This window comes from Pan paniscus, chromosome 20, assembly GCF_029289425.2.
Source record: "Pan paniscus chromosome 20, NHGRI_mPanPan1-v2.0_pri, whole genome shotgun sequence".
In the NCBI taxonomy this organism is placed as follows: domain Eukaryota; kingdom Metazoa; phylum Chordata; class Mammalia; order Primates; family Hominidae; genus Pan; species Pan paniscus.
This window is the reverse complement of record NC_073269.2, coordinates 6,272,105-6,298,468: the sequence shown is the minus strand read 5'-3', so window position 1 is coordinate 6,298,468 and position 26,364 is coordinate 6,272,105. Positions and strand designations below refer to the sequence as shown.

The 26,364-nt window shown below is 58.4% G+C and overlaps 2 protein-coding genes across 2 annotated transcripts; both read right to left on the bottom strand.

Moving 5' to 3' along the window:
* Positions 1-1,303: 1,303 nt before the first annotated feature.
* On the bottom strand, positions 1,304-22,101 carry SCAMP4 (secretory carrier membrane protein 4). Its single transcript, XM_055103304.3, has 7 exons — positions 21,924-22,101; positions 12,283-12,330; positions 9,779-9,907; positions 9,319-9,475; positions 8,614-8,715; positions 4,259-4,376; positions 1,304-3,204 (listed from the first exon to the last, which is right to left on the bottom strand). The coding sequence occupies exons 2-7, from the start codon at positions 12,287-12,289 to the stop codon at positions 3,028-3,030; spliced, it is 690 nt and encodes a 229-aa protein (XP_054959279.1). The 5' UTR covers positions 12,290-12,330; positions 21,924-22,101; the 3' UTR covers positions 1,304-3,027.
* ADAT3 (adenosine deaminase tRNA specific 3) lies at positions 13,862-21,819 on the bottom strand. Its single transcript, XM_063599760.1, has one exon. It carries the CDS (start codon positions 15,259-15,261, stop codon positions 14,158-14,160), a length of 1,104 nt encoding a protein of 367 aa, XP_063455830.1. The 5' UTR covers positions 15,262-21,819; the 3' UTR covers positions 13,862-14,157.
* Positions 22,102-26,364: the final 4,263 nt, after the last annotated feature.

The window sequence follows — 26,364 nt, the reverse complement described above, 5'->3', positions numbered from 1 at the left end:
TTTTTTTTTGAGACGGAGTCTCGCTCTGTCGCCCACACTGGAGTGCAATGGCGCGATCTCCGCTCACTGCAAGCTCCGCCTCCCAGGTTGATGCCATTCTCCGGCCTCAGCCACCTGAGTAGCTGGGACTACAGGCGCCCGCCAGCATGCCCCGATAATTTTTTGTATTTTTAGTGGAGATGGGGTTTCACCGTGTTAGCCAGGATGGTCTCGATCTCCTCACCTTGTGATCCACCCGCCTCGGCCTCCCAAAGTGCTGGGATTACAGGTGTGAGCCACCGCGCCCGGCTGGGTTTGTTTTTTGAGACAGAATCTTGCTCTGTCACCCAGGTGGCAGTGCAGTGGCGTTATCTTGGCTCACAGCAACCTCTGCCTCCCAGATTCAACTGATTCTTCTGCCTCAGCCTCCCAAGTAGCTGGGATTACAGGCACCTGCCACCACACCTGGCTAATTTTTGTATTTCTAGTAGAGACAGGGTTTCACCATGTGGGCCAGGCTGGTCTTGAACTCCTGACCTTGGGTGATCTGCCTGCCTCGGCCTCCCAAAGTGCTGGTATTACAGGTGTGAGCCACCACACCCCACAACCCCCCTTTTTTTTTCTCCAGAGTCTCACACTGTCACCCAGGCTGGAGTGCAATGGTGCAATCTCGGCTTAGTGCAACCTCCGCCTCTCAGGTTCAAGCGATTCTCCTGCCTCAGCCTCCCGAGTAGCTGGGATTACAGGCGTGTGCCACCATGTCCGGCTAATTTTTTGTGTTTTCAGTAGAGACAAGAGTTTCACTATGTTGGCCAGACTGGTCTTGAACTCCTGACCTCAGACGATCCGCCCACCTCGGCCTCCCAACGTGCTGGGATTACAGGCATGAGCCACTGCGTCTGGCCGATGGTTGCTTTTTACTTAGGGCCAGTGACACTGGCTTTCCATTTGTGCACGTTTCCTTTTTTTTTGAGCCGGGGGCGGGGGGGAGTACAGTGGCATGATCTGGGTTCACTGCAACCTCCGCCTCCTAGGTTCAAGCGATTCTCCTGCCTCAGCCTCCTGAGTAGCTATAACTACAGGCGCCCGCCACCGCGCCCGGCTAATTTTTGTATTTTTAGTAGAGGCCGGGTTTCACCACGTTGGCCAGGATGGCAGGGTCAGCCCTGGGCACACCTGGCTACAGGGCACCCGGGGCCTGGGTGGGAGGAGGTGCTGCAGGGGTGCATCCTGCCAGAGGCCATATGCTGAGGGGTCTCCCAAGGGAGAAGACGGCCTGGGGGAACCACACATGCTCACAGCACAAACGCGGCAGGTCCTTGGCTCTAAGTGCAGAAACATGTATTTCCAGGATATTTTCACGTAACAAAACCCCAACGATGCGGCGAGGGGCCACACACGGCGGGGGAGGGGTGGGGGGGATGGGCCTGCCAGGTGAGATTTTGTCTGCATCAGTGCAGGCGAGAGGCTGGGGAAGGGGGTGCCTCTTGGCAGATTGGCCGGGGGCAGGACCTGAAGACCCTGGAGCATGGCCGTGAGACCCATGGGTGCTCCATCCTGGCTGCCGTCCATCGAGACACCATGGCTGCCTCCGGGCACCCAGCGGCATTCCGCACCAGCGAGGGGACTGGCCCACATCCCAGGGAGGGCTCCAGGGCAGCAGGCGTCCTACAGCAACAGCATCCTGGGGGTGAACGGGTGGTGAGGGGTGGCAGCCTGGGGTGTCCAAAGTTGTGGTCAGCGAGTGCAGGAAATGATGAAGGAAAAGTTTCTTTTTGGCCCAACCGTTGTGAATGGTGCTGTGGAAATGTCTTGCCTGGGAGAGGTGTTCCAGGGGGAGTTGGGGGGTGAGGGGACAAGACAATTGTGGCCGCTGCCGGACCCCTCCATAAGGCACAGATTTGACGGGTCCCCTCTCATAAAAGGCCACTCCAGGCTGGGCGTGGTGGCTCACACCTCTTATCCCAGCACTTTGGGAGGCCAAGGCGGGTGGATCACTTGAGGTCAGGAGTTCGAGACCAGCCTGGCCAACATGGTGAAACCCCATCTGTACTAAAAATATAAAAATTAGCTGGGCGCGGTGGCAGGCAACTGTAATCCCAGCTATTTGGGAGGCTGAGGCAGGAGAACTGCTTGAACACGGGAGGCAGAGGTTGCAGTGAGCCGAGATCACACCACTGCACTCCAGCCTGGGCGACAGAGTGAAACTCTGTCTCAAAAGAGAAAAAACAAAACAAAACAAAACAAAAAGGCCTCTCCTGCAGGGCTCCGGCTGCTGGTAAACCGGCTCTCTGCCGGTCTGCTGGGTTTGGGGAGCGGCTGTGCTCCCGACCTGGCCTGGGTCCCCGACTCTGAACTCAGGGGCGTGGAAAGACAGCCTGCCAGGGATCCCTGTTTTGGAGGCAGGGAGGGTGGCCCCAGGACACCCTGGACCAGGAACTCCCCAGGTATGGTGCACGTGGGGAGGGGGCGAGGCTGGAGCCACACAGATCAGGGGATGGCGGGGACAGCGAGGACTCGGCTAGGCACCAAGCCCTCTATCACTGCAGGGGACCGGAAGCTGGCCCCGACGCCTCTTATTAGTTCCGGCCAAGGGCATCTGCCATGGTGACGGCGGGTGGCCGGTGTGAGACGGAGCTCCCCATCAGACCCGCTCTGACCTCAGCGCCTGCAGCTCTGGGAGGATGGGAGGGCGGCCGACCTGCTGCCACCTGTCCCCCGGAGTCAGGCCTCGAGACCTGAAGACAAGGCCGTACCAGCCGTGCAGTGGACGGCGGGTGACCACACGTTTCCGGGAGCAAGAGGGCGTCCTGTGGACGGCAGAGGCCAAGGGCTCCTGGGGAGTGCTTGTGAGGAACTCCGCTCTCGGATGAGATGAACACGGGTTCTGTGGCCCTGGCAGGAGGGGGGCGGTCTGTGGCCACCACCGGCTTCCACCATCCCAGCTTGGGGGATGGGGCCCCAGGTACTCCCAGCCCTCGGGACCAGGGGTAGCAGCAGGAATGAAGGGGAGGAGGTGGTGGGCGGTGGGGGCAGGGCTGGATCCCTCTAAGGCCACTGGCCACTGCCCGGGTAGCTGGGCACAGTGGGGTACTCCGGCAGGCTGTTGCCTGAGAAGTTGTTGTACTGGGCCTCCCTCGACGGTGGGTTCCGCCAAGTGCCCGTGTTCCACTCCGTCTGTGCCTTCTGGAAGCTTCCGCCGGCCCCTCGGTAGATCCTGTGCACCTGCAAGGACAGAGGACAGGGAGGCAGAGAACAGAAAATGAGCGTGGCGGCTGGGCACGGGGACTCACACCTGTAATCCCAGCACTTTGGGAGGCTGAGGCAGACAGACTGTCTGAGCTCTGGAGTTCGAGACCAGCCCAAACAACATGGTGAAACCCTGTCTCTACTAAAATATAGAAAATAGGCCGGGCGCGGTGGCTCACGCCTGTAATCCCAGCACTTTGGGAGGCTGAGGCAGACAGACTGTCTGAGCTCTGGAGTTCGAGACCAGCCCAAACAACATGGTGAAACCCTGTCTCTACTAAAATATAGAAAATAGGCCGGGCGCGGTGGCTCACGCCTGTAATCCCAGCACTTTGGGAGGCCGAGGCAGGCGGATCACGAGGTCAGGAGATTGAGACCATCCTGGCTAACACGGTGAAAACCTGTCTCTACCAAAAATACAAAAACAAAATTAGCCAGGTGCGGTAGCGGGCACCTGTAGTCCCAGCTACTCGGGAGGCTGAGGCAGGAGAACGGCATGAATCCCAGAGGCGGAGCTTGCAGTGAGCGGAGATCGTGCCACTACACTCCAGCCTGGGTGACAGAGCAAGACTCTGTCTCAAAAAAAAAAAAAAAAAAAAAAAGCGTTTTGCTGTAACTGAACGTTTCTGTTATGAGCCCAGCTCAACACTTCCGCTATCTTCAGATGGAAACTGTGACCGGGAACCTGCAAGGGGCCCCACCCTCACTGACAAGACAGCTCCAGGGCCTCAGCTGTTCCTGCAAACACTGCGGTTTACACACAACCCCTGCTTCCCTCTGGAGTCTGGACTCCCGGCCCGGGGGACCACAGGACTGGCCCCATAGGAACCCGGGCGCTGGGTCCCTGGGAGTGTCCCTGGTGACAGTGCCTCCTGCTGTCATCCCAGCTCACTGCTGGGGATGAAGTGCGGCCTGCGTGACACCGCGGGGAGAGGGCCCGGCTCCTTGACGTTCACCCACCTGGGACAGGTGGGTGACAAGGTTCATGGAGAAGGGGTAAGGGCTCGACGTCACAAAGCCGAGGACTCACCTTCATGATCGCGATGGCCATCATGGCAGCCGACACGGAGAACATGATGGCTGGAAGCAGCATGACCACGGCAGCGCCCGGGCTGTACTGGAAGAATCCAATTGCCGACAGCCAGCCGCTGCAAGGGACAAGAGAGTGCGTGGGTGCCTGCACACCTGCCAGATGAGGGCCCATGGTCCTCCCCATGTAAAGAGCTCTGGCCAATCAACAAGGAGTGGACAGCTCATACAAGGACCACCAAGTGGCCAACAAACATAAAGCGATACTGAGAGGCACCAACTTCAACGCGTGAATACGACCTTATCCCTCCACCATCGCAGCAGTGAGCCGCATGTGCAGTGGACACAAACTTCGACGTGTGAATACGACCTTATCCCTCCACCATTACAGCAGTGAGCCGCGTGTGCAGTGGACACAAACTTCGACGCGTGAATACGACCTTATCCCTCCACCATCGCAGCAGTGAGCCGCGTGTGCAGTGGACACAAACTTCGACGCGTGAATACGAGCTTATCCCTTCACCATCGCAGCAGCGGGCCGTGCGTGCAGGGAATGGAGACCAGTGCTTCCCCATTAGTTTCCCTCAGTGAGTCCGGCGGGCACCAGCCATGGAAAGACTCAAAGGCCCCATTGAGCCTGCTACTAAGAACCCAGCCTACGGCAACTGTGTCTAATGATGGGAACTGCTGAAACCTACATCCGCATGTCCAGGAGCAATGCGGATGGAAAATCTGCCACCATCACCTGGTGGGCACTGAGGGACCATTAGAAACAATGGGGAGGCCGGGCGCAGAGGCTTACGCCTGTCGTCCCAGCACTTTGGAAGGCCGAGGCGGGCGGATCACTTGAGGCCAGGAACTGGAGACCAGCCTGACCAACAAGGTGAAACCCCATCTCTACTAAAAATACAAAAATTAGCCAGGCATGAGGGCGCACGCCTGTAATCCCAGCTATCTGGGAGGCTGAAGCGGGAGGCTGCAGTGAGCCGAGATCGTGCCGTTGCTCTCCAGCCTGGGGGACAGAGCAAGACTCTGTCTCAAAATAAAAAAACGAGGGAAAGCACTGCTTAGATCAGCCACCAGTGGGACACTGGGAAGGCCAGCACGCCCTGGGTCCCTCTGTGCAGGACCAGCCTCTGGGCATTGCACCTGCCTTTGAGACCCAGGAGGCAGAAAACACAGTCATTTTGAGATTTTTGTCTTAACAGGTGATAAAACCACAGGGTTTAAAATTCAGGGAACTTAAAGGCAGGCACGACGTACAGTCTCTCTCCTGCTGACTCCCCTCCCTGGCGCACAGGCAGCCCGCAGGACCCACACCCCCGGATGTGTCCGGGGAGCTTACGCACACACATGCACGGGGCGTGACACGCACGCACACACGGTACCCCCCGCCGCGTCCCTGCAAGATGCTGGCCTGTCCTGTGTTCGCCTGCTTGGAGCCTCCACAGCATCACAGGCTGCATGGTCTTTGGGTCATTCCTTCCTCTTTTTTTTTTTTCTGGAGAGATGGTTTCTCCCTATGTTGCCCAGGCCGGTCTGAACTCCTGGCCTCAAGCAGTGATTCTCCTGCTTTGGCCTCCCAAAGCGCTGGGATTACAGGCGTCAGCCACCATGCCTGGCCTCTTTTATTTTTTAAAAAAGTAAACCTCTGTTTGGATGTAATTTTAGATTTATGAAAAGCGGCAAAGGCATTTGAGGACTCCTTAGCCGCCGCCCCCGCAGCTTCCCACTGGCCGGCATCACACGCCCCCGCCTGCAAGTGTCAGGTCTAGGGAGGCGCCCGGCACACTGTCAGTGGGCTGCATGCTCCACTCAGAGGCTGCGGCGCCCGCTGATGTCCAATTCCTGGTGGGGCCCACCAGGGCCCCCTGCTGCACCGTGTCCTCAGTGCCTGGCTGCCGGCACGTGGCCACCCTCACTGTCTACACAGCTAGGCCCCGCTGGGGGTCATTTCTCTGGAGTTTCCAGTCCTCTGCAACCACAGTTGCTGCCATGGCTCATGGCCTTGGGCATGCGTCACCCCTGGGGAGGTGACGCTGGTGAAGCTGCCTGGGGCAGGGAGAGCGGGGCTGTCCCCTCTCGCCCCACAGCAGTGCACAGAGCGTGTGGGGAGGTGGCGCTGGTGAAGCCGCCCAGGACAGGGAGAGCGGGGCTGTCCCCTCTCGCCCCACAGCAGCGCACTGAGCGTGGGGCCTCACTAAGCCAACAGTGGACATGAAGTCGCCGTGCGCTGTGGTTTGATTTCTCTCATTACAAGGGGGCCGGGCTCTCCTGTAAGACCCGCTGGGTTTCTTTCTCAAGAGCGTTCACCTTCTGTCCACCTCGGGCAGGGACCGCATGCTCAGCTTCTCCCGTGACCTGCGGGAGATGACCCAGGCTCCGATGAGGAGAGCCAAGTCGCTGCTGCCACACGTGCACGAGGGCCGAGGGGGCAGGGAGGTCTCTGAGGGTCACATGTGGGCACTCACCTCATGCCGGGATCTCAGGACCACCCAACATGGGCACAGGCCTGTCCACCCAGCTCAGCCTGGGAGAGCTGGGGAGGCACCGGGGAGGCGGCTCGCAGGAGGCACTGGAGCCCAGGGAAGGGCCAGTAGGAGCCGAGCCGGCAGCTGGGAGCTCAGGAGGACTCGGAGGATGACGAGCAGTGCCTTGACCTGCAGCCACAGCCTCTGCAGGAGGGGGAAGCACCCCAAAGGCTGGCAGAGCTGGGAGCCCCAGGGACACGCTCGCTATGACTCTAACTCAGATCCCTGGGGCAATGTCACTCAGGCTCTTGGGGTGGCGGGTGACAGACCAGCTTCAGCGGCACATCCGAGGGGTGCACAAACCACAGATCCCGGCCACCCTGGAGGGCCTGGCGCCGGGCGCAGGTGCAGGAGGGGAGAGGCCTGCAGATCGAGGGGCCCTGAAGGGAGAGGAGTCACCATCCCAGGAAACCCGGGACCTTATCTGGATTCTGATTTGTGCACTGGCGTGAGAGCACCGCAGTCTTGTGGGGCAGGAACCCCGGAACAGGAGCTTGCTAACGGGAGCCCAGGAAACCAAAGGCACCCACGGCTCCGTGAGCAGCGTCACCCGTGGGGAGCTCCCGCTGTGCCAAGGACAAGGGAGACACGTCGGGGACGTGGGCGAGAACAGTCACTCTCTGCAACTGAGAATTACAAATTATTCCAAAATAAAAAGCCTATTTAAAAAGCCACAAATTTGGCCAGGCACAGTGGCTCACGCCTGTAATCCCAGCACTTTGGGAGGCCGAGGCGGGTGGATCACGAGGTTAGGAGTTTCAGACCAGCCTGACCAACACATGGTGAAACCCCGTCTCTTACTAAAAATACAAAAATTAGCTGGGCGTGGGGGCACACACCTGTAGTCCCAGCTACTCGGGAGGCTGAGGCAGGAGAATCGCTTGAACCTGGGAGGTGAAGGTTGCAGTGAGCCAAGATCATGTCACTGCACCCCAGCCTGAGTGACAGAGAGCGACTGCATCTCAAAAAATAATAATAATAATAGTTTAAAAAAAGGGCCGGGTACAGTGGCTCATAACTGTAATCCTAGCACTTTGGGAGGCTGAGAAAGGCGGATTGCCTGAGCTCAGGAGTTCGATACCAGCCTGGGCAACACGGTGAAACCCCGTCTCTACTAAAATACAAAAGAAATTAGCCACGCGTGGTGGCGGGCGCCTGTAGTCCCAGCTACTCGGGAGGCTGAGGCAGGAGAATTGCTTGAACCCAGGATGTGGAGGTTGCAGTGAGCTGAGATTGCACCACTGCACCCCAGCCTGGGTGACAGAGCAAGACTCTGTCTCAAAAAAAAAAAAAGAAAAAAAAAGAAAAGAAAAAAGGCAGAAATTTAAGACACCAACACAAACACTTCTGGGCACCTGGCAGCCTTAGAGAGTGACTGTGAGTTTCTCAGGTGTGGTAACAGCACCAGGTATGTGTGTTTTTACAGATGTACAGGTCTTCCTCCTGCAGCGATCCGTGCAGAAACATCAGCAGCCAGGAACTGGCTCCCAGACCCCGGGTCAGGGGTGTGATCAACACTCAGGAGACAAGCCTGGCAGGGTGCTGGCGAGGACGCAGGCACTGCCAGGGCGAGCTCGGACCCCTCCCTAGGAGAGTGCCTACAATCCCGAACCATGGCTGGGTGCTGGCGAGGACGTGGGTGCTGGCGAGGACGTGGGCGCTGGCGAGGACGCGGGCGCTGCCAGGGTGAGCTCAGACCCCTCCCTAGGAGAGCGCGTACAATCCCGGACCAGCACGCTCCGGTGGCCGCCTGGCTTCCCAGCAGGCCCTCAACCTGGCAGCTGAGCCGCGTCACAGCCACCACGCCCATCAGAGAGAGGCTTACCACGCGCCCCAGCCGGAGAAGCCAATCGCCTGGATGACAGTCAGGACAAACTGGGCTCCGAAGATGAAGAAAAACGCCATGAAATTAAAGGAGCTGTCGGCTCTGGGGAGGGACAGAAAACACGACGGTTACCACAGCCCTGGCTTCTCCCAGACGCGCCTAGAGAGGAACGGGCCAGTCAGAGATGGTGAGAGCGGAGGCTCTATTTTATTCCTTTTTTTTTTTTTGAGATGGAGTCTCACTCTGTCGCCCAGGCTGGAGAGCAGTGTTGAGATCTCGGCTCACTGCAACCTCTGCCTCCCGGGTTCAAGCGATTCTCCTGCCTCAGCCTCCTGAGTAGCTGGGATTATAGGCGCCCGCAACCACGCCTGGCTAATTTTTGTACTTGTAGTAGAGACAGCGTTTCACCATGTTGGCCAGGCTGGTCTTGAACTCCTGACCTCAGGTGATCCGCCTGCCTCGGCCTCCCAAAGTGCTGGGATTATAGGCCTGAGCCACTGCACCCAGCCAAAATTACTAGAAAGCAAAACAAAACAGACAGTAGTTGGCTCTGGCTTGTGGGCCACAGTTTGCCACCCCCAGATGTGAACTGTCTTTCACACTGGGCAGAGAAAGGGACAGCTCCTCACAGCTGGGCTGGGACTGGGGTGCAGAGTGGGCCCTGGTTCCCTCTGGGTACAGGCGGCCCCCGGCAGCTCTGCTCACCGGAAGGCCTTGTAGACAGGCCGGAACCAGCACACGTAGCCGCAAGGCGTGAACAGGAGCAGCCACACGAAGGCCAGGCCAAAGTTGGTCCCCGAGCCTCCGCCAATCCACCAGGCCAGGCAGGCGATGAGGTTGACGCCGAGGGTGGCGCAGTAAACTGCGAAGAGAGAGGGAGGATGGATGAGCAGGCACGGGAGGGCGTGGCCGTGGGAAAGCATGGGCCCAGCAATGGGGCACCCGCTGTCCGCCTCCCCAGCCCGGTGACCCCACGTCGAGGATGAACTGTGCAAGCCAAGACACTGGGGCCTGGACACCGGCCTCGTCACCGCAGGGACCACCGGGCCCAGGACGGCTTCAGTAGACGGTGGGCCCCCGACGGGCTGCCCCTGCCTAAATGCCACTCCCTCCCTCGGGGAGCCCTGCCTCCCGCTTCCCGCCTCCTGCCCCCAGGCGCACTCACACATCCACAGCCGGTAGATCCTCTTCACCAGGACCTGGTGCTCCACTGGGATCTCGTCGGAGAAGTTCTGGTAGAAGCAGGGCTTCACAGGGATGAACTTGGGCAGTGGCGGGAAGTTGTTCTCCTTTTCTGTAGGGACAGAGAACCCACGGACAGAACCAGACTTTGTCTCTTGAAGGAGGCCCCACCTCATCCCTTCGACCCACGGCTGAGTTGCCTCTCATGGCAGAAGGGACTCTGCAGTTGGGATTGAGGGCAGGACGCTGAGACAGGAGAGGGTCCTCATGGCAGCCTCACGAGAGGAGACGGGAGGGTGGGAGTCAGAGAGAAACGGGAAGAGGCTGTGCTGAGGCTGTGAAGGGGGAAAAAGGGGCCCTGAGTGGAGGGATGTGGGCGCCTCTAGACGCTGGGCAAGGTGGGAACTGGCCTACAGCTTGATGTTAGCGTTTCTGGTCTCCAGGACTGTCAGATAACTGATTTCACTGTTTTAAGGAACTAAGTTTATGACTTTTTTTTTGAGACGGAGTCTCGCGCTGTCTCCCAGGCTAGAGGGCAGTGGCGCGATCTCGGCTCACTGCAGCCTCTGCTTCCCAAGCTCAAGTGATTCTTCTGCCTCAGCCTCCCAAGTACCTGGGATTACAGGCGCCCACCACCACACCCGGCTAATTTTTGGATTTTTCTTTTTAGTAGACACGAGGTTTCACCATGTTGGCCAGGCTGGTTTTGAACTCCTGACCTCAAATAATCCGTCCACCTCTGCCTCCCAAAGTGCTGGGATAACAGGCGTGAGCCACCGCGCCCGGCCGAAATTGTTTTTTAAATTTACGTGTCACCCTTCATGCAGGGCCATGCTACTCTTCGTAGCCCTCCTCCATGTTTAGTGTGGGTGCAGCTGCAGCAGGCTGCATTTAGCATCATTCCCTCCGGCAGGCGGGGACGCCAACATGCAGGCTCAGCAGGCCGAGTCCGCACACTGCAGGGAGGCTGTGGCTGTGGCCTGGGGACGCTTCCGTTCCCCATGGCTGCTGTGAGAAACCACCACCGACTGGGAGGCTTAAAACAACAGAAACTGCCCAGGTGTGGGGGCTCCCACCTGTGATCTCAGCACTTTTGGAGGCTGAGGCAGGAGGGTTGCCGGAGCCCAGGAGTTCCAGATCAGCCTGGGCAACCTAGTGAGACCCCAACTCTACAAAAAATACAAAAATTAGCCAAGCGTGGTGGTGCGTGCCTGTGGTCCCAGCTTCTCGGGAGGCTGAGGCGGGAGGATCGCTTGAACCCAGGAGGTTAAAGCTGCAGTGAGCTATGATCACACCACTGCACTCCAGCCTGGGAGAGACCCAGACCCTGTCTCAAAACAAAACAAAGAACACAACAAATATTTATCTGCTAACAGTCCTGGAGGCCAGAAATCTGAGATCAAGGTGTCTCAGGAACGCACTCCCTCTGCAGGCTCCAGGGAAGGAGCCTTCCTGCCTCTCGCAAGCAGCTTCTGGGGGATCCCAGCGCCCTTGGCTCATGGCCGCATAGCTCTGGCCTCTGCCTCCATCTCCACGACGACTCCTCCTGTATCTCCATGTCTTTTTTTTTTTTTTTTTTTGAGATCCAGTCTCACTCTGTCACCCAGGCTGGAGTGCAGTGGCGTGATCTCGGCTCACCACAACTCCGCCTCCCAGGTTCAAGCGATTCTCCTGCCTCAGCCTCCCAAGTAGCTGGGACTACAGGTGCTGTGCCACCACGCCCAGCTAATATTTTTAGTAGGGATGGGGTTTCACTATGCTGTCCAGGCTGGTCTCAAACTCCTGACCTCATGATCTGCCCACCTCCGCCTCCCAAAGTGCTGGGATTACAGGCGGGAGCCACCGCGCCCGGCCTCCATCTCCTTATAAACACAGCAGGCACTGGGATGAGAGCTCGCCCTGCTCCAGTACTTTATCTTAACTCCATCACGTCTGCAAAGGCCATATTCCCAAATGAGGTCCCACTCACAGGTTCCAGGGATCAAGATGGGAACACAGCCTTTGGGGCACTCAGCGTGGCACTGGGAGCCCCCCAGGAGCTTCTGCTCAGCCAGCACTGCCTGAGGAAGTGTCCCTGGGCGCCTGCGAGGGCCAGATGGTGAGTCAGACAGCAAGAGGCCCTGTCCTCAGGGGCCTACGCCCCACTGGGGAAGGCTGCCAGTAAATGAGTGGGTGAGGGACCCCGGGGCGCGTGAGAACACGCCCGCTGCTATAAGGAAAGAGCAGCTGTGATGGCAGGGGCACCCGGCTGGGCTGTGCTTCGGGTCAGTGAGGCGTCCGAGCGGATACACAGGCGGCTCTGCTGTCCTTTGCCCCCAGCAGAGGCGTGACTCCAGCTGTGCTGGGCTACGGGACCCGAGGAGTCAGAGGCCAGGTGGGCCAGGAGGACACTGTGTGCCAACGGCCAGGACCGAGGGCTCCTGTGGGAACTGCTGGCATCTCCCTCCCGCCCACGCTGCTGGAGGCTCCCAGGCAGGCAGGACTCACCCGACATCTCTGTTTCACCGACCAGCGCAGGCTGAAGCCTGCAGCCGCCTGGAAGGAAGACAACCACAGTCAGGGAACCCTGAGCCGCCCTGGGCAGAGCGCTAACCACCCACCCACCGTGGCTGAAAAGCCCTTCGTCGTGCCCTGTGCTCTGGACACAGCACTGGGCTGAGCGGGAGCCACAGGCCTGACTCGACCCGATGTGTTACCCCACGGGTCCCCCTCCCCTCGGCTCCAGTGCACACCACCCATGCTGGCAAAACGGGCAGGGCTGGCCGCAGCCCCTCCCACCCACCGCCCCAGCCAGGATGCCCCTTCCCCGCTGTCCTAGGCCCCTGCGTCCCCCAAATCCCGGCTTCAGCCCACAAGGGGTGGGCGCCACAAGGTGAACGCTGCAGGGCCTAAGACCCCATCGCATCCGCATGGCACCCTGGCCGTTCTGAAAGGGAACCCCATGAGCTCACGCACCAGAGCAGCCCCACCCGGCCTGCCATCCACCCACGACTGAGTGGATCTAGCTGCTTCCGTGATCCTGGGGGCGGACCTGCCATTGGGAGATGGGCCAGCCCAGCAGGAGCATGCCTGCTGCCCACTGGGCATCACAGACCAGTGGGGTCTGAACCATCCCAGATCCTGGCAGGGGAACAGGCTCGAGGGGGCGGGCACGGGGCCAGGAGCTGCCTCCCACCCACAGTCCAGGTGAGGCGGTTCCCAGGAACTGAGCCCTCCACTCACACCCCGTTCAGGGACATGTCACCGTGGGGTGGGGCACCCCTGGCTCTTGGGACAGGACATCTTCCCCTCTGCCCGCCTGCCGCCTCCCACCTCTCACTCCCTCCTCCCTGACTTCCTGCCCCTCCGGGGAAGGAGCTGAGCACCTGAGCATGAAGGAGGCCCAAACGCTGCCTCTACCACTCAACTGGGCACGCCTCTGCGGCTCCCACCTCCTCACTCCACGCTGTGGCTCTGGCCCCATCAGGGACCCTCCAGCCCACCTCAGTCCCACCCCCAGGCACGGACTCCCCCACTGCAGGCCTGGCGGGCTCCTGGCCAGCAGTGGTGTTCTGTCCACTGCATGAGCTCCCCACGCAGAGCCCCCACCTGCCGGATCCCCTCCCCTACGGGCTGGGGGCTCACAGCAGGCGTGTCTGGGGGATAAGCTGCATCCACATGGTCAGGCAATGGACGCTTGCCGGGTGGACCCACAGGTCCTGCTCCAAGTTCTGCAAAAACGGCTTTAGTCCTCACTGTGCTGTGACCGACTAGCATCAGCCCTTTGGGGTCCCCTGTTGCCACTTGTGAAGGACACTAAATCCCAGGGCCCTTCCTTAGGGTCGGTGGCCTGTGGACTACGCCTAGTGTCCACACACTTGAGCCAGGCACGCCCGGAACCATCAGGACTCCAGAAGCGGGCAAGGAGGCAGCAGCTGGGGGCCTTGCTCTACCCCAGAATCAGCCCAGGTCTCTGACCACACGTGGCTCAGCAGGTCCCCTCCCGCTGAGCCACCAGGCCCTGTAAAGACCCCACCCCACTCGAGACCTTGGCCACAAAGGCACACACCTCCTAACAGACACCCACTTGGTTTTGGGCTGTTTATTTCCCCATCAGAGCAGTTTCCTGGCCCGCGAGACAGAGGGGACAGAAAGGCAGCAAGGGCACCCGCAGAAGGGCACCGCAGGCACGGGGTGGCCCCAATGACCAAGTCCAGGAAGGCTCGATCCGCACGGAAGGCAGCACCCGTGGTTCCCGCTGGAGGCGGTATGTGTCCCTGAAATCCACGGACAGGCTTGTGCGGAAGAAATCGAGGCCCGGAAGTCCAGGAGGGGCGCCCCACGGCCGGGAGCGGGAAGGGTCCGGAGGCAGGAGGGCGGGGCCTACGTGTCGGGGTCCAGCCAGCGGCACTGCTCCTCCAGCACCCCGCGGAACACCTGGAAGCGGTGGTTGAGGTCGGGCCGTGCGTGGATGCGGAAGCGGGTGCCCAGGGCGCCGTCGGGCGAGGGCGCACCGTAGAAGACGCGCAGGATGCGTGCGTGCACCAGGGCCATGGCGCACATGGCGCAGGGCTCGCGGGTCACGTACAGGTCGTAGCCGGTGCACAGGTAGGGGAGGCCGTCCTCGTCTGCGTCCAGTTTACGCACGGCGCCTGCGCGGACGGCCTGGGGGGCAGCGGCCGGGGCGAAGGAGCAGGCGGGGAAGGGTCTGAAGTCGTAGGTGCCGCGGCCCTGGCCGCGCGCCACGAGGTCCACGCACACCATGACGGCGTGCAGGAGGGGGTTGTCCGCGCAGCTGCAGTCGTGGCCGGTGGCCAGCACGCGGTCCGAGGCCGGGTCCACTACCACGGCCCCCACGGCCCGCAAGCCCCGCGCTGCTGCCCGCCGGGCCGCCCACACCGCCCGCTCCATGTGGCTCTGCATGGCGGCGCGCTCCTGCGTGGAGAAGAGCCGCCCAGCCAGGGCGCTGGTCATCTGCTTGTCCTCGTGGAAGGACGTGGGCCAGTGGGCCCGGGCCTCCTCGAACTGGCCCCTGGTCAGAGGCGGCCGGGCGGGCACGGGCACCAGGAAGGGCTGCCCCAGGCCGCGGGGGTCCACAGCCGGCCGTGGCAGGAGCTCAGCCAGCGAGCGCGGGCCCGAGGCCGGCCCAGCCAGGCAAAGCAGCATCTCCAGGGCGTGGGGGCTGCCGGCATCGCGGCTGGGCCGCACCCGCTTGAGGTGAGGCTGGGCGGGGAGCGGGTGCAGGGCCGACACCTCCTTCAGGAGGCGTGAGGTCTGGCGCTTGTCCAGGACGGGCGCGGCGTAGGCCAGCACCAGCTCCACGTCCCCTGACTGCTTCTCGGACAGGACAGGGAGGGCCTGCCACGGCGCCGGCTCAGGCTCCGGGCTCCCGGCCTCCAAGCACTTGGGCTGCTCCACGAGGCCCGGGGCGGGCTCCATCCTCAGCGAGGCCGACTGTGGGAGACAGAGACGGGAGCAGAGGATCATCCGGCGGCTGCGGGCGGCTGGGGGAGAGCCGGGGAATCCGTCCCGGGAGGCCGTGCTGCCACCAAAGCTGAGGCTAGTCCGAGGGCTCCGGCCCAGGTCACCGCATCAGAGCTACACACTCCCTCATGTCCTGCTAACCTCTGGTTTGCACAGAGTTTAAACAGCCATTGGTTTTTAAAAACGAAGATATAATTCACCTACCAGAAGACAGATCATTTTCTTTTCTTTTTTTTTTTTTATTTTTGAGACGGAGTCTCACTGTCGCCCAGGCTGGAGTACAGTGGCACGATCTCAGCTCACTGCAGCCTCTGCCTCCCGGGTTCAAGCTATTCTCATGCCTCAGCCTCCAGAGTAACTGGGATTACAGGCATGCGCCACCACGCCCGACTCATTTTTGTGTATTTTCAGTAGAGATGGGATTTCACCACGTTGTTCAGGCTGGTCTCGAACTCCTAACCTCACGTGATCCACCTGCTTCAGCCTGGTGGTGGGATTACAGGTGTGAGTCACTGCGCCCAGCCAAGACAGGTCATTTTCAAAAGCACAATTCATGGCTAGGTACCAGCGGCTCACGCCTGTAATCCCAGCACTATGGGAGGCCGAGGTGGGGGGATCACTTGAGCCCAGGACTTTAAGACCAGCCTAGGCAATATAACAACACCCCATTTCTACTAAATATCAAAAAATTAGCTGGGCGTGGTGGCACACACCGGTGGTTTCGGCTACTCGAGAAGCTGAAACAGGAGGATCACTTGAGGCCGGAAATTCAAGGCTGCAGTGAGCTACAATCGTGCCACTGTACTCCAGCCTGGCTGACAGAGCAAGATGCCATCTCAAAAAAAAAAAGAAAACCCGGGCACGGTGGCTCACGCCTGTAATCCTAGCACTTTGGGAGGCCGAGGCAGGCGGATCACAAGGTCAGGAGATCAAGACCATCCTGGCTAACACGGTGAAACCCCGTCTCTACTAAAAATACAAACAATTGGCCAGGCCTGGTGGCATGCACCTGTAGTCCCAGCTACTAGGGAGGCTGAGGCTTGCAGGAGAACCCAGGAGGTTGAACCTGGGAGGCGCAGGTTACATTGAACCAAGATCGCGCCGCTGCACTCCAGCCTGGTTAACAGCGCGAGACTGTCAAAAAACAACAAAAAAGCCAGGCGTGGTGGCTTAAGCCTGTAATCCCAGCACTTTGGGAGGCTGAGGCGGGCAGATTATGAGGCCACGAGATCGAGACCAGCCTGACAAACATGGTGAAACCCCGTCTCTACTAAAAATACAAAAATTAGCTGGGCGTGGGGGCACGCACCTGTAATCCCAGCTACTCGGGAGGCTGAGGCAGGAGAATTGCTTGAACCTGGGAGGCAGAGGTTGCAGTGAGCCGAGATCGTGCCACTGCACTCCAGCCTGGTGACAGAGCGAGACTCCGTCTCAAAAAAAAAAAAAAAAAAAAAACCTCAAAAACCAAAAACTATCAAGTGTCCTATTCAGTGGCTCTTATTATGCTTGGAGTTGTGCAACCATCACCACTATAAAATTCCAGAACATTCCATCACCCCAAAGAGAAAACTTGTCTCACCACCCCACAACACACACAGCAACCCAGGCAACCACTGATGTGATCTCTGCATCTCCAGAAGCCAGAGCCTGGAAGCAGAAGCCGGGGACAGGCGGCGCCTGGCTTCCAGACAGAAGGGCCATGTGGCCAGGAACTGAGCAGGACCCTTGGTCCCCTGGCCGCAAGGTGCTGAATTCCGCCAACACCTGCGTGAGTTGCAAGCAGATGCCACCCCCGTTGAGCCTCCAGATGACAACACAGCCCTGGCTGACACCTGGGTTCCAGCCCGGTGAGACCCGGCGCAGAGGAGCCAGCCATGTCACATTCAGGCCCTGACCCACAGAACCGGGAGCTGGCGGGTGTTGTATTAAGCCCACAGATGCACGGAGTCTGCTATGCAGTGACAGAAAGCAAGCATGCCAAGTGTGGGGGACACGGGGCCACCTCCCAGAACAGCACACAGCCTGGCACTGACACGGAACACCCACCTCCAGTGGTTTCTGTAAACACTCGCCCCCTAGTTGGCCAAGGGCTAGGAAAAGAAAGACCTCAGAAGACAGGCCAGGAAACATAAGCCCTGGAGCGCAGCCCCTCCCCTGGTGGGCCCGACTTCCCATCCCTTGACCACATTCCTGCAGCCGTGGTGGGCCCTGGCCCACCGGGCTTATGATCTTAAGCAGGCAGCCACTGGGGTGTCCCTGCTTACTCAGTCACAGAGGAGGCCCTGGCTGGAGTGGGGCTGTGGGAAGAGCTGGGATCACCCCCGGGACTCCTGCTAACATCCCTGACTGCCGGGCAGTGTGCCAAGGCGGCTCTCGGGTGAGAACCTCCCGGCCTGACATCACCAGCACTGTTACCATCCCTGCCGCTGGCACAGGTGAGGACATCCCTGCTGCTGGCACAGGTGAAGACATCCCAGCCACTGGCACAGGTGAGGACAGGAGGCAGTAGAGCCCTTACCATCCCTGCTGCTGGCACAGGTGAGGACAGGAGATAGTAGGGCCATTACCATCCCTGCTGCTGGCACAGGTGGACATGAGGCAGTAGGGCCACTCCACTGGAGAGGAAGGGCTGGTGGGGCCCCCGGCTCTCAGGATCCGCCCATTAGAAGGGAGCCTGCCCTAGGCGGGCAGACAGCACAGCAGAGAGGCAGGCGTGGGGACAGCCAGCCTGCAGGGACTGCTCACAGGGCCCTGGGGGACAGCGCTTCTGGCTCCCACATCTCTGGCATCCACCCCACCTGAACAACCCCAAACCACAGTCTCAGCTGGCCAGCCTTCCCGCACCTGCATCTGCCCCCACAGACTCGCACCGCAGGCCTGAGGTTGGATTACAGGCGTAAGCCACCACGCCCAGCCCACATTTTTTTTTTTTCAGACAGAGTCTCACTCTGTTGCCCAGGCTGGAGTGCAGTGGCATGATCTCAGCTCACTGCAACCTCCACTTCCCAGGTTCAAGCGATTCTCCTGCCTCAGCCCCCCTGGTAGCTGGGAATACAGGCACATGCCACCACGCCCGGCTAATTTTTTTATTTTCAGTAGAGACGGGGTTCCACCATGTTGGCCAAGCTGGTCTTGGAACTCCTGACCTCAGGTGATCCACCTGCCCCAGCCTCCCAAAGTGCTGGGATTACAGGTGTGAGCCACCGTGCCCAGCCCACATTTCTTAAAAGTATAAATTAGTTGGGCACGGTGGTGTGCACATGTAGTCCCAGCTACTCAGGAGACCAAGGCGAGAGGATCACTTAAGCACAGGAGTTTGAGACCAACCTGGGCAAGATGGAGAGACCCTGTTCCTTTTTTCAAATAAATAAATAATAATAAAATCCTAAAAACCTTACTATCTGTGTGCTCACAGTTATTTCTAGCAGACAGTACTGCCTCAGATGGTGCTGGGGCTAAGCCGCAGATGATCTTAAAATGACTCCAGCCGGGTGATCCTGAACTGCCCGCCTGGACTACACATCCCCGCTGGTACGGACGGCTCCTCCCGCAGACAGGGATGTGTCTCTGGATCATCTCGCAGCCGCGCAGCTGTGGGTGCTACTCCTCGACATGCACTGCCCGGTCCACGCCTCAGCCGCCGGGGCGCCCCACAGATGGGGGACCAGCAGCCAGTGGAACTCCAGGCCAGTGGCCTTGGAGGTCACGCTGAAGCGGCCCCAGCGCTGCCCGAAGCTCATGCGTTCAACAAAGCACAGAACCGGAGATGCAGTGGGAGCCGGGAGCAGGAAGCGCGGAGGCAGCGCCAGGTGCTGCCGCTGCCCGAGGCCCCGTGCCAGGTGGGGCCCATAGCAACCGACTCGCTGGGCCCTCCCAAAACGCACACCACGCGCGACCAGGACCGAGAGGCCCGCGCAGCCCGGCTAGGCCACAAACACTCCACTGTCTCCAGGGTAAAAGAGAAACACAGCCTCGCTTGTCCCTCCAAGAGTACAACCTCTGTCTGATGAAAAACAAACGACCCAGAGAGGAGGCAGCTGCCGGGACACTGCAGGCTGGGCCCGCCGCGCCCTTGGAGGGCAGGTCAAAATCCCGGAACAGGCACAGTGTTCAGGCTGATTGACTGTCCCAGGCCAGGGCGGCCTCAACTGCCAGAGCACCTCCTACCCACCTGCTATGGCCCAGGGGGGACGACTCACTCCCACAGCAACTGCCCCCCAACAGCAGGGGGCCACCTGACCCTCCCTCTACCACACCCACCCAGAAGGCAGGCGACCGACCACTGGGACCCCTCAGGAGGGCAGGCAGCCCAGGTCCCAGGTCCCAGCAGAACACGGCCGCCAGCCTGGGCTGGGAACCCGCATGGCTCCAGGCAGGTGAGTCAGACCCTGCGTGGTGACAACCCTGGTGAACTGGAGGCTGGGAGGCCTTTACCTAAGCCCACAGATGAGGAGGTCAAGGTCCGCGCCGAGACCTGGGTGTGTCCGCCCAGAAAACACACCTAGTCCCCAACCTGCCCTAGAGGCGTTCAGCCCAGCGCGGTCAATTCCTGACTGCGAGAACTCAGGTACAAGTCCTGACTCCTCCAAGCCTCGGCTTCCACCCCTGTGAAATGGGAATTCCTGCTCTACCTTTTTTTTTTTTTTTTTTTTTTTTTAAGGCAGGGCTGTCAGGTACCTAAGAGAAAATGGGGGGATGGAGGGGCCTGACCATCTTCAGCAGAATCCAGGAGGGCTCCTCGGAGGCAGTGACCCACAGCCCAGCCTGGAAGGCTGGGGAAGTAGGGGAGAGAACACGGAGAGGGAACAGCTAATGCTCAGTTCCAGGGCACACCAATAGTCTGCGTGGGGTTTTTTTTTTTTTTTTGGGACAGTCTCACTCTGTCCCCCAGGCTGGAGGGCAGTGGCGCGATCCTGGCTCACTGCAACCTCTGCCTCCCTGGTTCAAGCAATTCTCCTGCCTCAGCCTCCCAAGCAGCTGGGACAACAGATGTGCACCACTATGCCTGGCTAATTTTTTATATTTTTAGTAGAGGTGGGATTTCACCATATTGGTCAGGCTGGTCTCAAACTCCTGACCTTGTGATATACCTGCCTAGGCCTCCCAAAGTGCTGGGATTACAGGCGTGAGCCACCGCACCCAGCCTGGGGCTTGTTTGTTTACACACACACACACACACACACACGTATATATACATATATACATATATATATATATAATTTTTTTTTTTTTTGAGACGGAGTCTCACTCTGTCGCCCAGGCTGGAGTGCAGTGGCACGATCCTGGCTCACTGCAAGCTCTGCCTCCTGAGTTCACACCATTTTCCTGCCTCAGACTCCTTTGGGAGTGGCCGGGACCACAGGCGCCCACCACCATGCCTGGCTTTTTTTTATTTTTAGTAGAGACAGGGTTTCACCGTGTTAGCCAGGATGGTCTTGATCTCCTGATCTTGTGATCCACCCGCCTTGGCCTCCCAAAGTGCTAGGATTACAGGCGTGAGCCACCACGGCCGGCGCTACACGTATGTATTTATTTATTTAGAGACAGGGTCTCGCTCTGTTGCCCAGGCTGGAATGCAGTAGTGCCATCACAGTTCACTGCAGCCTCAACCTCCTGGGCTCAAGCAATCCTCCTGCCTCAGCCTCCCAAGTAGCTGGGACCACAGACATGTGTCACCATGCCTGGCTTATTAAAAAAAAATCTTTTTTTCTTTTTTTTGGAGAGTGAGTCTTGCTAGGTTGCTCAGGCTGGAGTACAATGGTGCCATCTTGGCTCACTGCAAACTCCACCTCCCAAGTCCAAGCGATTCTCCTGCCTTGGCCTCCCCAGTAGCTGGTTTTACAGGCGCGTGACACCACGCCCAGCTAATTTTTGTATTTTTGGCAGAGATGGAGTTTCACCATGTTAGACAGGCTGGTCTCGAACTCCGGACCTCAGGTGATCCACTCGCCTTGGCCTCCCAAAGTGCTGGGGTTATAGGGTGAGGAACTGCACCCAGCCGTCCTTGTTTCCACGGAGTTGATCCTCTGTTTCTGGCCACCCAACAAGGAGGCCTTCTCTGCAAGACAGCGGGGAACCTCGGCCCTCGGGGTAGGGTGTGGGAGATAACTGGGGGCCTGTGATACAAAAACTTGAAAAACTCATACTCTAGGTAACGATGAGGAACGATGGTCAATTCTGGGGATGTACCAAGGCCTAGGGGAATCTCCACATAAAGGCAAATCAGAGCTGGGGAGGAAGGACGCGAAGGCTACGGAAACTCGCGAGAGCGCGGTTCAGAGGCAGGGGACTGCGGGACATGACCTGAGGAAGGACCACCGGAAGCAGCTGGAGGATACGGGGTCTCCCGCACGGACCATAAGGGCGCGCACGCGCAGAAAGGCGCTAGGCCCGGGGGGGCGCTAGGCCCGGGGGGGCGCTAGGCCCGGGGGAGCGCGGTCCTGAGGCTTCCCCCAGGCCAGCGCCGCGCGCACGCGCATTCGCGCCGCCTCCCCGCGTCGCCCACCGGCCCGCCCGAGACGCGCGCAAGGCTGGCCTGGGCCCCCCGTTTTCTCCCCACGAACGGCCGGCGCCCCTCACCGCCGAGACCCCCCATGTCAGCCCCTACTCCCCCTCTGGGGAAGTCTGAGCCTGGAGAACCCGAGACCTCGGGGCCGCGCGCTTACCTGAGGGATCCGGGCGCGAGCGCAGCGCTTCGCCAAGTCTTAGCAACCGGCCCGGCCCAACCCACCTCACCCCGCCTCGTCTCCGCCTGGAGCCGCGGAGCACGACGGGAGCGTAGTTCTAGGGGCGGGATCTTCGCCAGGCAAAGGTGGGGCAAGGACTACAATTGCTAGTAGGCACTGCGCGCCGCCGCCTCGCCCCGCCCCGCTCCGGCACTGCGCTCACATGACCTCCGGGCGGCGTGGGGGGAGGAGAGGCGGGGCCGCTGCGCTGGGCGAGCGCTGAGTTTACAGGTTCGAATCCCGTCAAGCGGCCAGGGAAAACTCGGAACCCGGGGGCTCTTTGGAAGGTTAGCAGAGTGGGAAGGATGAGGCAGAGGGGGTATATGACACCCGTCCCCTGAGTCCGGGATGGGGCCAGGTTCCAGTTCTGCCTGTTACTGCACTCCGGCGTGGGCCGCCCTCAGGTTTGAGTTTTCTCATCAGTACCGTAGGTGAAGAAGACCTCTTGCCTCTCCTGGGCCAAACAAGCACACTTTTTTTTTTTTTTTTTTTTTTTGAGACGGAGTCTCACTCTGTCACCCAGGCTGGAGTGCAGTGCTAGGCTCACTGCAACCTCCACCTCCTGGGTTCAAGCGATTTCTGGCTAGTTTTTGTACTTTTAGTAGAGAAGGGGTTTCACCAAAACATGCACATTTTATGAGCAATTTGTTACTCCTTCCAGTTGGACAGGTTTAACCAAGTGGTTCTCAACGGGAGGGAATTTGTCATCCCCTCCCCCAACAGCTTGACAGTGCCTGGCTGTAACCAGCTCAGGCTCCGATGCCAGAGTCTTGCCAAACCAGTAAGGAGGAAAAAGTGCAGTGAAAGGAAGGTGACTTCCTTTCAGAGTTCGCAGCGGGGAAGCAGCTGGTTTAGGCATCCAGAAACCCCTTCAAACTTGAGGCTGGGGTGAGGGGCTAAAAAAGGGGAACTGGGAATGGTGGGTGTGCAGGGGAGGTGCTGAGTATAAGCTCTGTGTGTTCATGAATTTTGGTGGCTTAAAAGCGCAGGCTGGCCTCATCCTAATAAGGGCCGGGTTGCAGACCACCTTGAGGAAATCTCTGGGATTTTACAGGTGGGTCTCCGTGCTTGGCCTGTCTCCAGATTAGCTCCTGAAACGTTCTTTCTTTTTTCTTTTTTTTCGAGACAGTCTCGCTTTTGTCACCGAGGCTGGAGTGCAGCGGCACGATCTCAGCTCACCGCAACCTCCACCTCCCAGATTCAAGTGATTCTCCTGCCTCAGCCTCCCGGGTAGCTGGGATTACAGGCACACGCCACCACGCCTGGCTAATTTTGTATTTTTAATAGAGATAGGGTTTCTCCATGTTGGTCAGGCTGGTCTCAAACTCCTGACTTCAGGTGATCCACCCGCCTCGGCCTCCCAAAGTGCTGAGATTACAGGCGTGAGCCACCGTGCCCAGCCTGTTCCTGGAACTTTTAGGTAATCACATAATTAGATAGATGCATACAGTTAGGTAAACTTGCAGAGTGTGAGGGAGTTTATGGTGAGAAAGGGGAGGACATGTTTCAAAGAAAGTGCATTTCAAGGTCGGGCGCGGTGGCTCATGCCTGTACTCCCAGCACTTTGAGAGGCCAAGGTGGGTGGATCACCTGAGGTCAGGGGTTCGAGACCAGCCTGGCCAACATGGCGAAACCCCATCTCCACTAAAAATACAAAAATTAGCCAGGCATGGTGGCGGGGGCCTTTAATCCCAGCTGCTGGGAAGGCTGAGGCAGGAGAATCACTTGAACCCGGGAGACGAAGGTTGCGATGAGCTGAGATCGCACCATTGCACTCTGTTGCCTGGGCGACAGAGTGAGACTCCATCTCAAAAAAAAAAAAAAAACAAAAAAAAAACAGCATTCCAGGAAACTATTTCGCTCTCAGTTGCTTTCTTTTTTCCTTTTCTGAATAAAAACTCAGACTGCTGTGAGTTTCACTTTTTCTTTTTTTAGCTTAAATACACATCTCTCCATCCCTGGATGCCTCATGCAAACTAGCCAAGAGCCCCTGTTTTGCTGATTTGTTTTAAAAAAAAAAAAGACAGCCTTTATTTGGTAAGTCATTAAATCCAAAGCCCAGATTCTCTGCATCTAAAAAAATGAATCTAGGCCAGGCATGGTGGCTCGTGCCTGTAATTCCAGCACTTTGGGAGGCTGACACATGAGGTTTGCCTGAGGCCAGGAGTTTGAGACACGCTGCCATCTCTGCAAAAAAAAAAAAAAAAAAAAAAAAAAAAAAAAAGAATTGCTGGGTCCGGAGGGGCACTGAGTAAGTGAGACAGCTGGGACAGCTACTCAGGAGGCCGAGGTGGGAGGATCACTGGAGTCCAGAAGGTCAAGGCTGAAGTGAGCTATGATTGTGCCACTGCGCTCCAGCTGGCAAATTTTTGTATTTTTTAGTACACCATGTTGGCCAGGCTGGTCTCAAACTCCTGACCTCTGGTGATCTATCCGCCTCAGCCTCCCAAAATGCTGGGATAGTGCGAGCCACCATGCCTGGCCTTCTTTCGGGTTTTTGTTTTGCTTTGGGGTTTAAGCTAGTTTCAGTCATGATTTCAGCCTCTACTGATGGGACCCCTTTTTTAATTGACATTGTTCTTTATCCAGAACTTTTCTTTTTCTTTTTTTTTTTTTTTTGAGAAGGAGTCTCACTCTGTTGCCCAGGCTGGAGTGCAGTGGCGCAATCTCAGCTCACTGCAAGCTCCACCTCCCGGGTTCACGCCATTCTCCTGCCTCAGCCTCCCGAGTAGCTGGGACTACAGGCGCCCACCACCACGCCTGGCAAATTTTTTTGTATTTTTAGTAGAGACGGGGTTTCACCATGTTCGCCAGGATGGTCTCGATCTGTTGACCTCGTGATCCGCCCGCCTCGGCCTCCCAAAGTGCTGGGATTACAGGCATGAGCCACCGCGCCCAGCCTTTATCCAGAACTTTTCAAAAGTAATGTGGCCCACAGCCGTTGTGCTGGCTCACACCTGTAATCCCAGTGTAATCCCAGGACTTTGGGAGGCCCAGGCGGAGGGATTGCTTGAGTCTAGGAATTTTGAAATTGCCCTGGGCAACACAGCGAGACCTTGTCTCTTTCTTTAAAAAAAAAAAAACAACATAGCTGGGAATGGTGGCGCCTGTAGTCTCAGCTACATGCCGGGAGGCTGCGGCAGAAGGATGGCTTGAGCCCAGGAGGCAGAGGTTGCAGTGAGCTGAGATCACACCAATGCCAATTCACTCCAGCCTGGGTGACAGCCAGACTGTCTCAAAAGAAAAAACAAACGGAACATGACCCTCCCGACTCACAGTAATGGGTCAGGGTCCGGCATCGAAATGTTGCAAAATCATGGAGTCGGTTCCCCAATTGTGAGCTTAGTGGCCGCAGAGAATCAGCCAGAAGCCTAAGTCAGACACTGGCGGGCTGGGTGGCCCCAAGTGACAGGCAGTCAAGAAATGACCAGGACCAAGCTCGGGGGCTCACGCCTGTAATCCCAGCACTTTGAGAGTCCAAGGTGGAAGGATCGCTTGAGCCCAGGAGTTTGAGGCCAGCCTGGGCAACATAGTGAGACCTTGTCTCTACACAAACATTTTAAATTACCCAGGTATGGTGTGTGCCTGTGGCCCCAGCTACTTGGGAGGCTGAGGTGGCAGGATCACTTGACCCAAGAGGTCAAGACTGCAGTGCGCTTTCATCAGCATTACTGCACTCCAGCCTGGGCAACAAAGGGAGATCCTGTCTTTAAAAAAATAGGCCTGGGCGGGGCGCGGTGGCTCACGCGTGTAATCCCAGCACTTTGGGAGGCCAAGGTGGGCGGATCATGAGGTCAGGAGATCGAGACCATCCTGGCTAACATGGTGAAACCCCGTCTCTACTAAAAATAAAAAAGCCAGGCGTGGTGGCGGACGCCTGAAGTCCCAGCTACTTGAGAGGCTGAGACAGAAGAATGGCGTGAACCCAGGAGGTGGAGCTCGCAGTGAGCTGAGATTGCGCCACTGCACACCAGCCTGGGTGACAGATGGAGACTGTGTCTAAAAAAAAAAAAGAAAAAAAAAATAGGCCGGGCATGGTGGCTCATAGCTGTAATCCCAGCACTTTGGGAGGCCGAGGTGGGTGGATCCCAAGGTCAGGAGTTTGAGACCAGCCTGACCCACATGGTGAAACCCCGTCTCTACTAAATATACAAGAATTAGCCGGATGTGGTGGCGCTTGCCTGTAATCCCAGCTACTTAGGAGGCTGAGGCAGGAGAATAGCTTGAACCCGGGAGGTGGAGGTTGCGGTGAGCTGAGATTGTGCCACTGCACTCCAGCCTGTGTGACAGAGCGAGACTCTAAAAAAATAAACAAAATAAAACAAAACAAAATAAAATAAAAATAAGACCGGGAGTGGTGGCTCACGCCTGTAATCCCAGC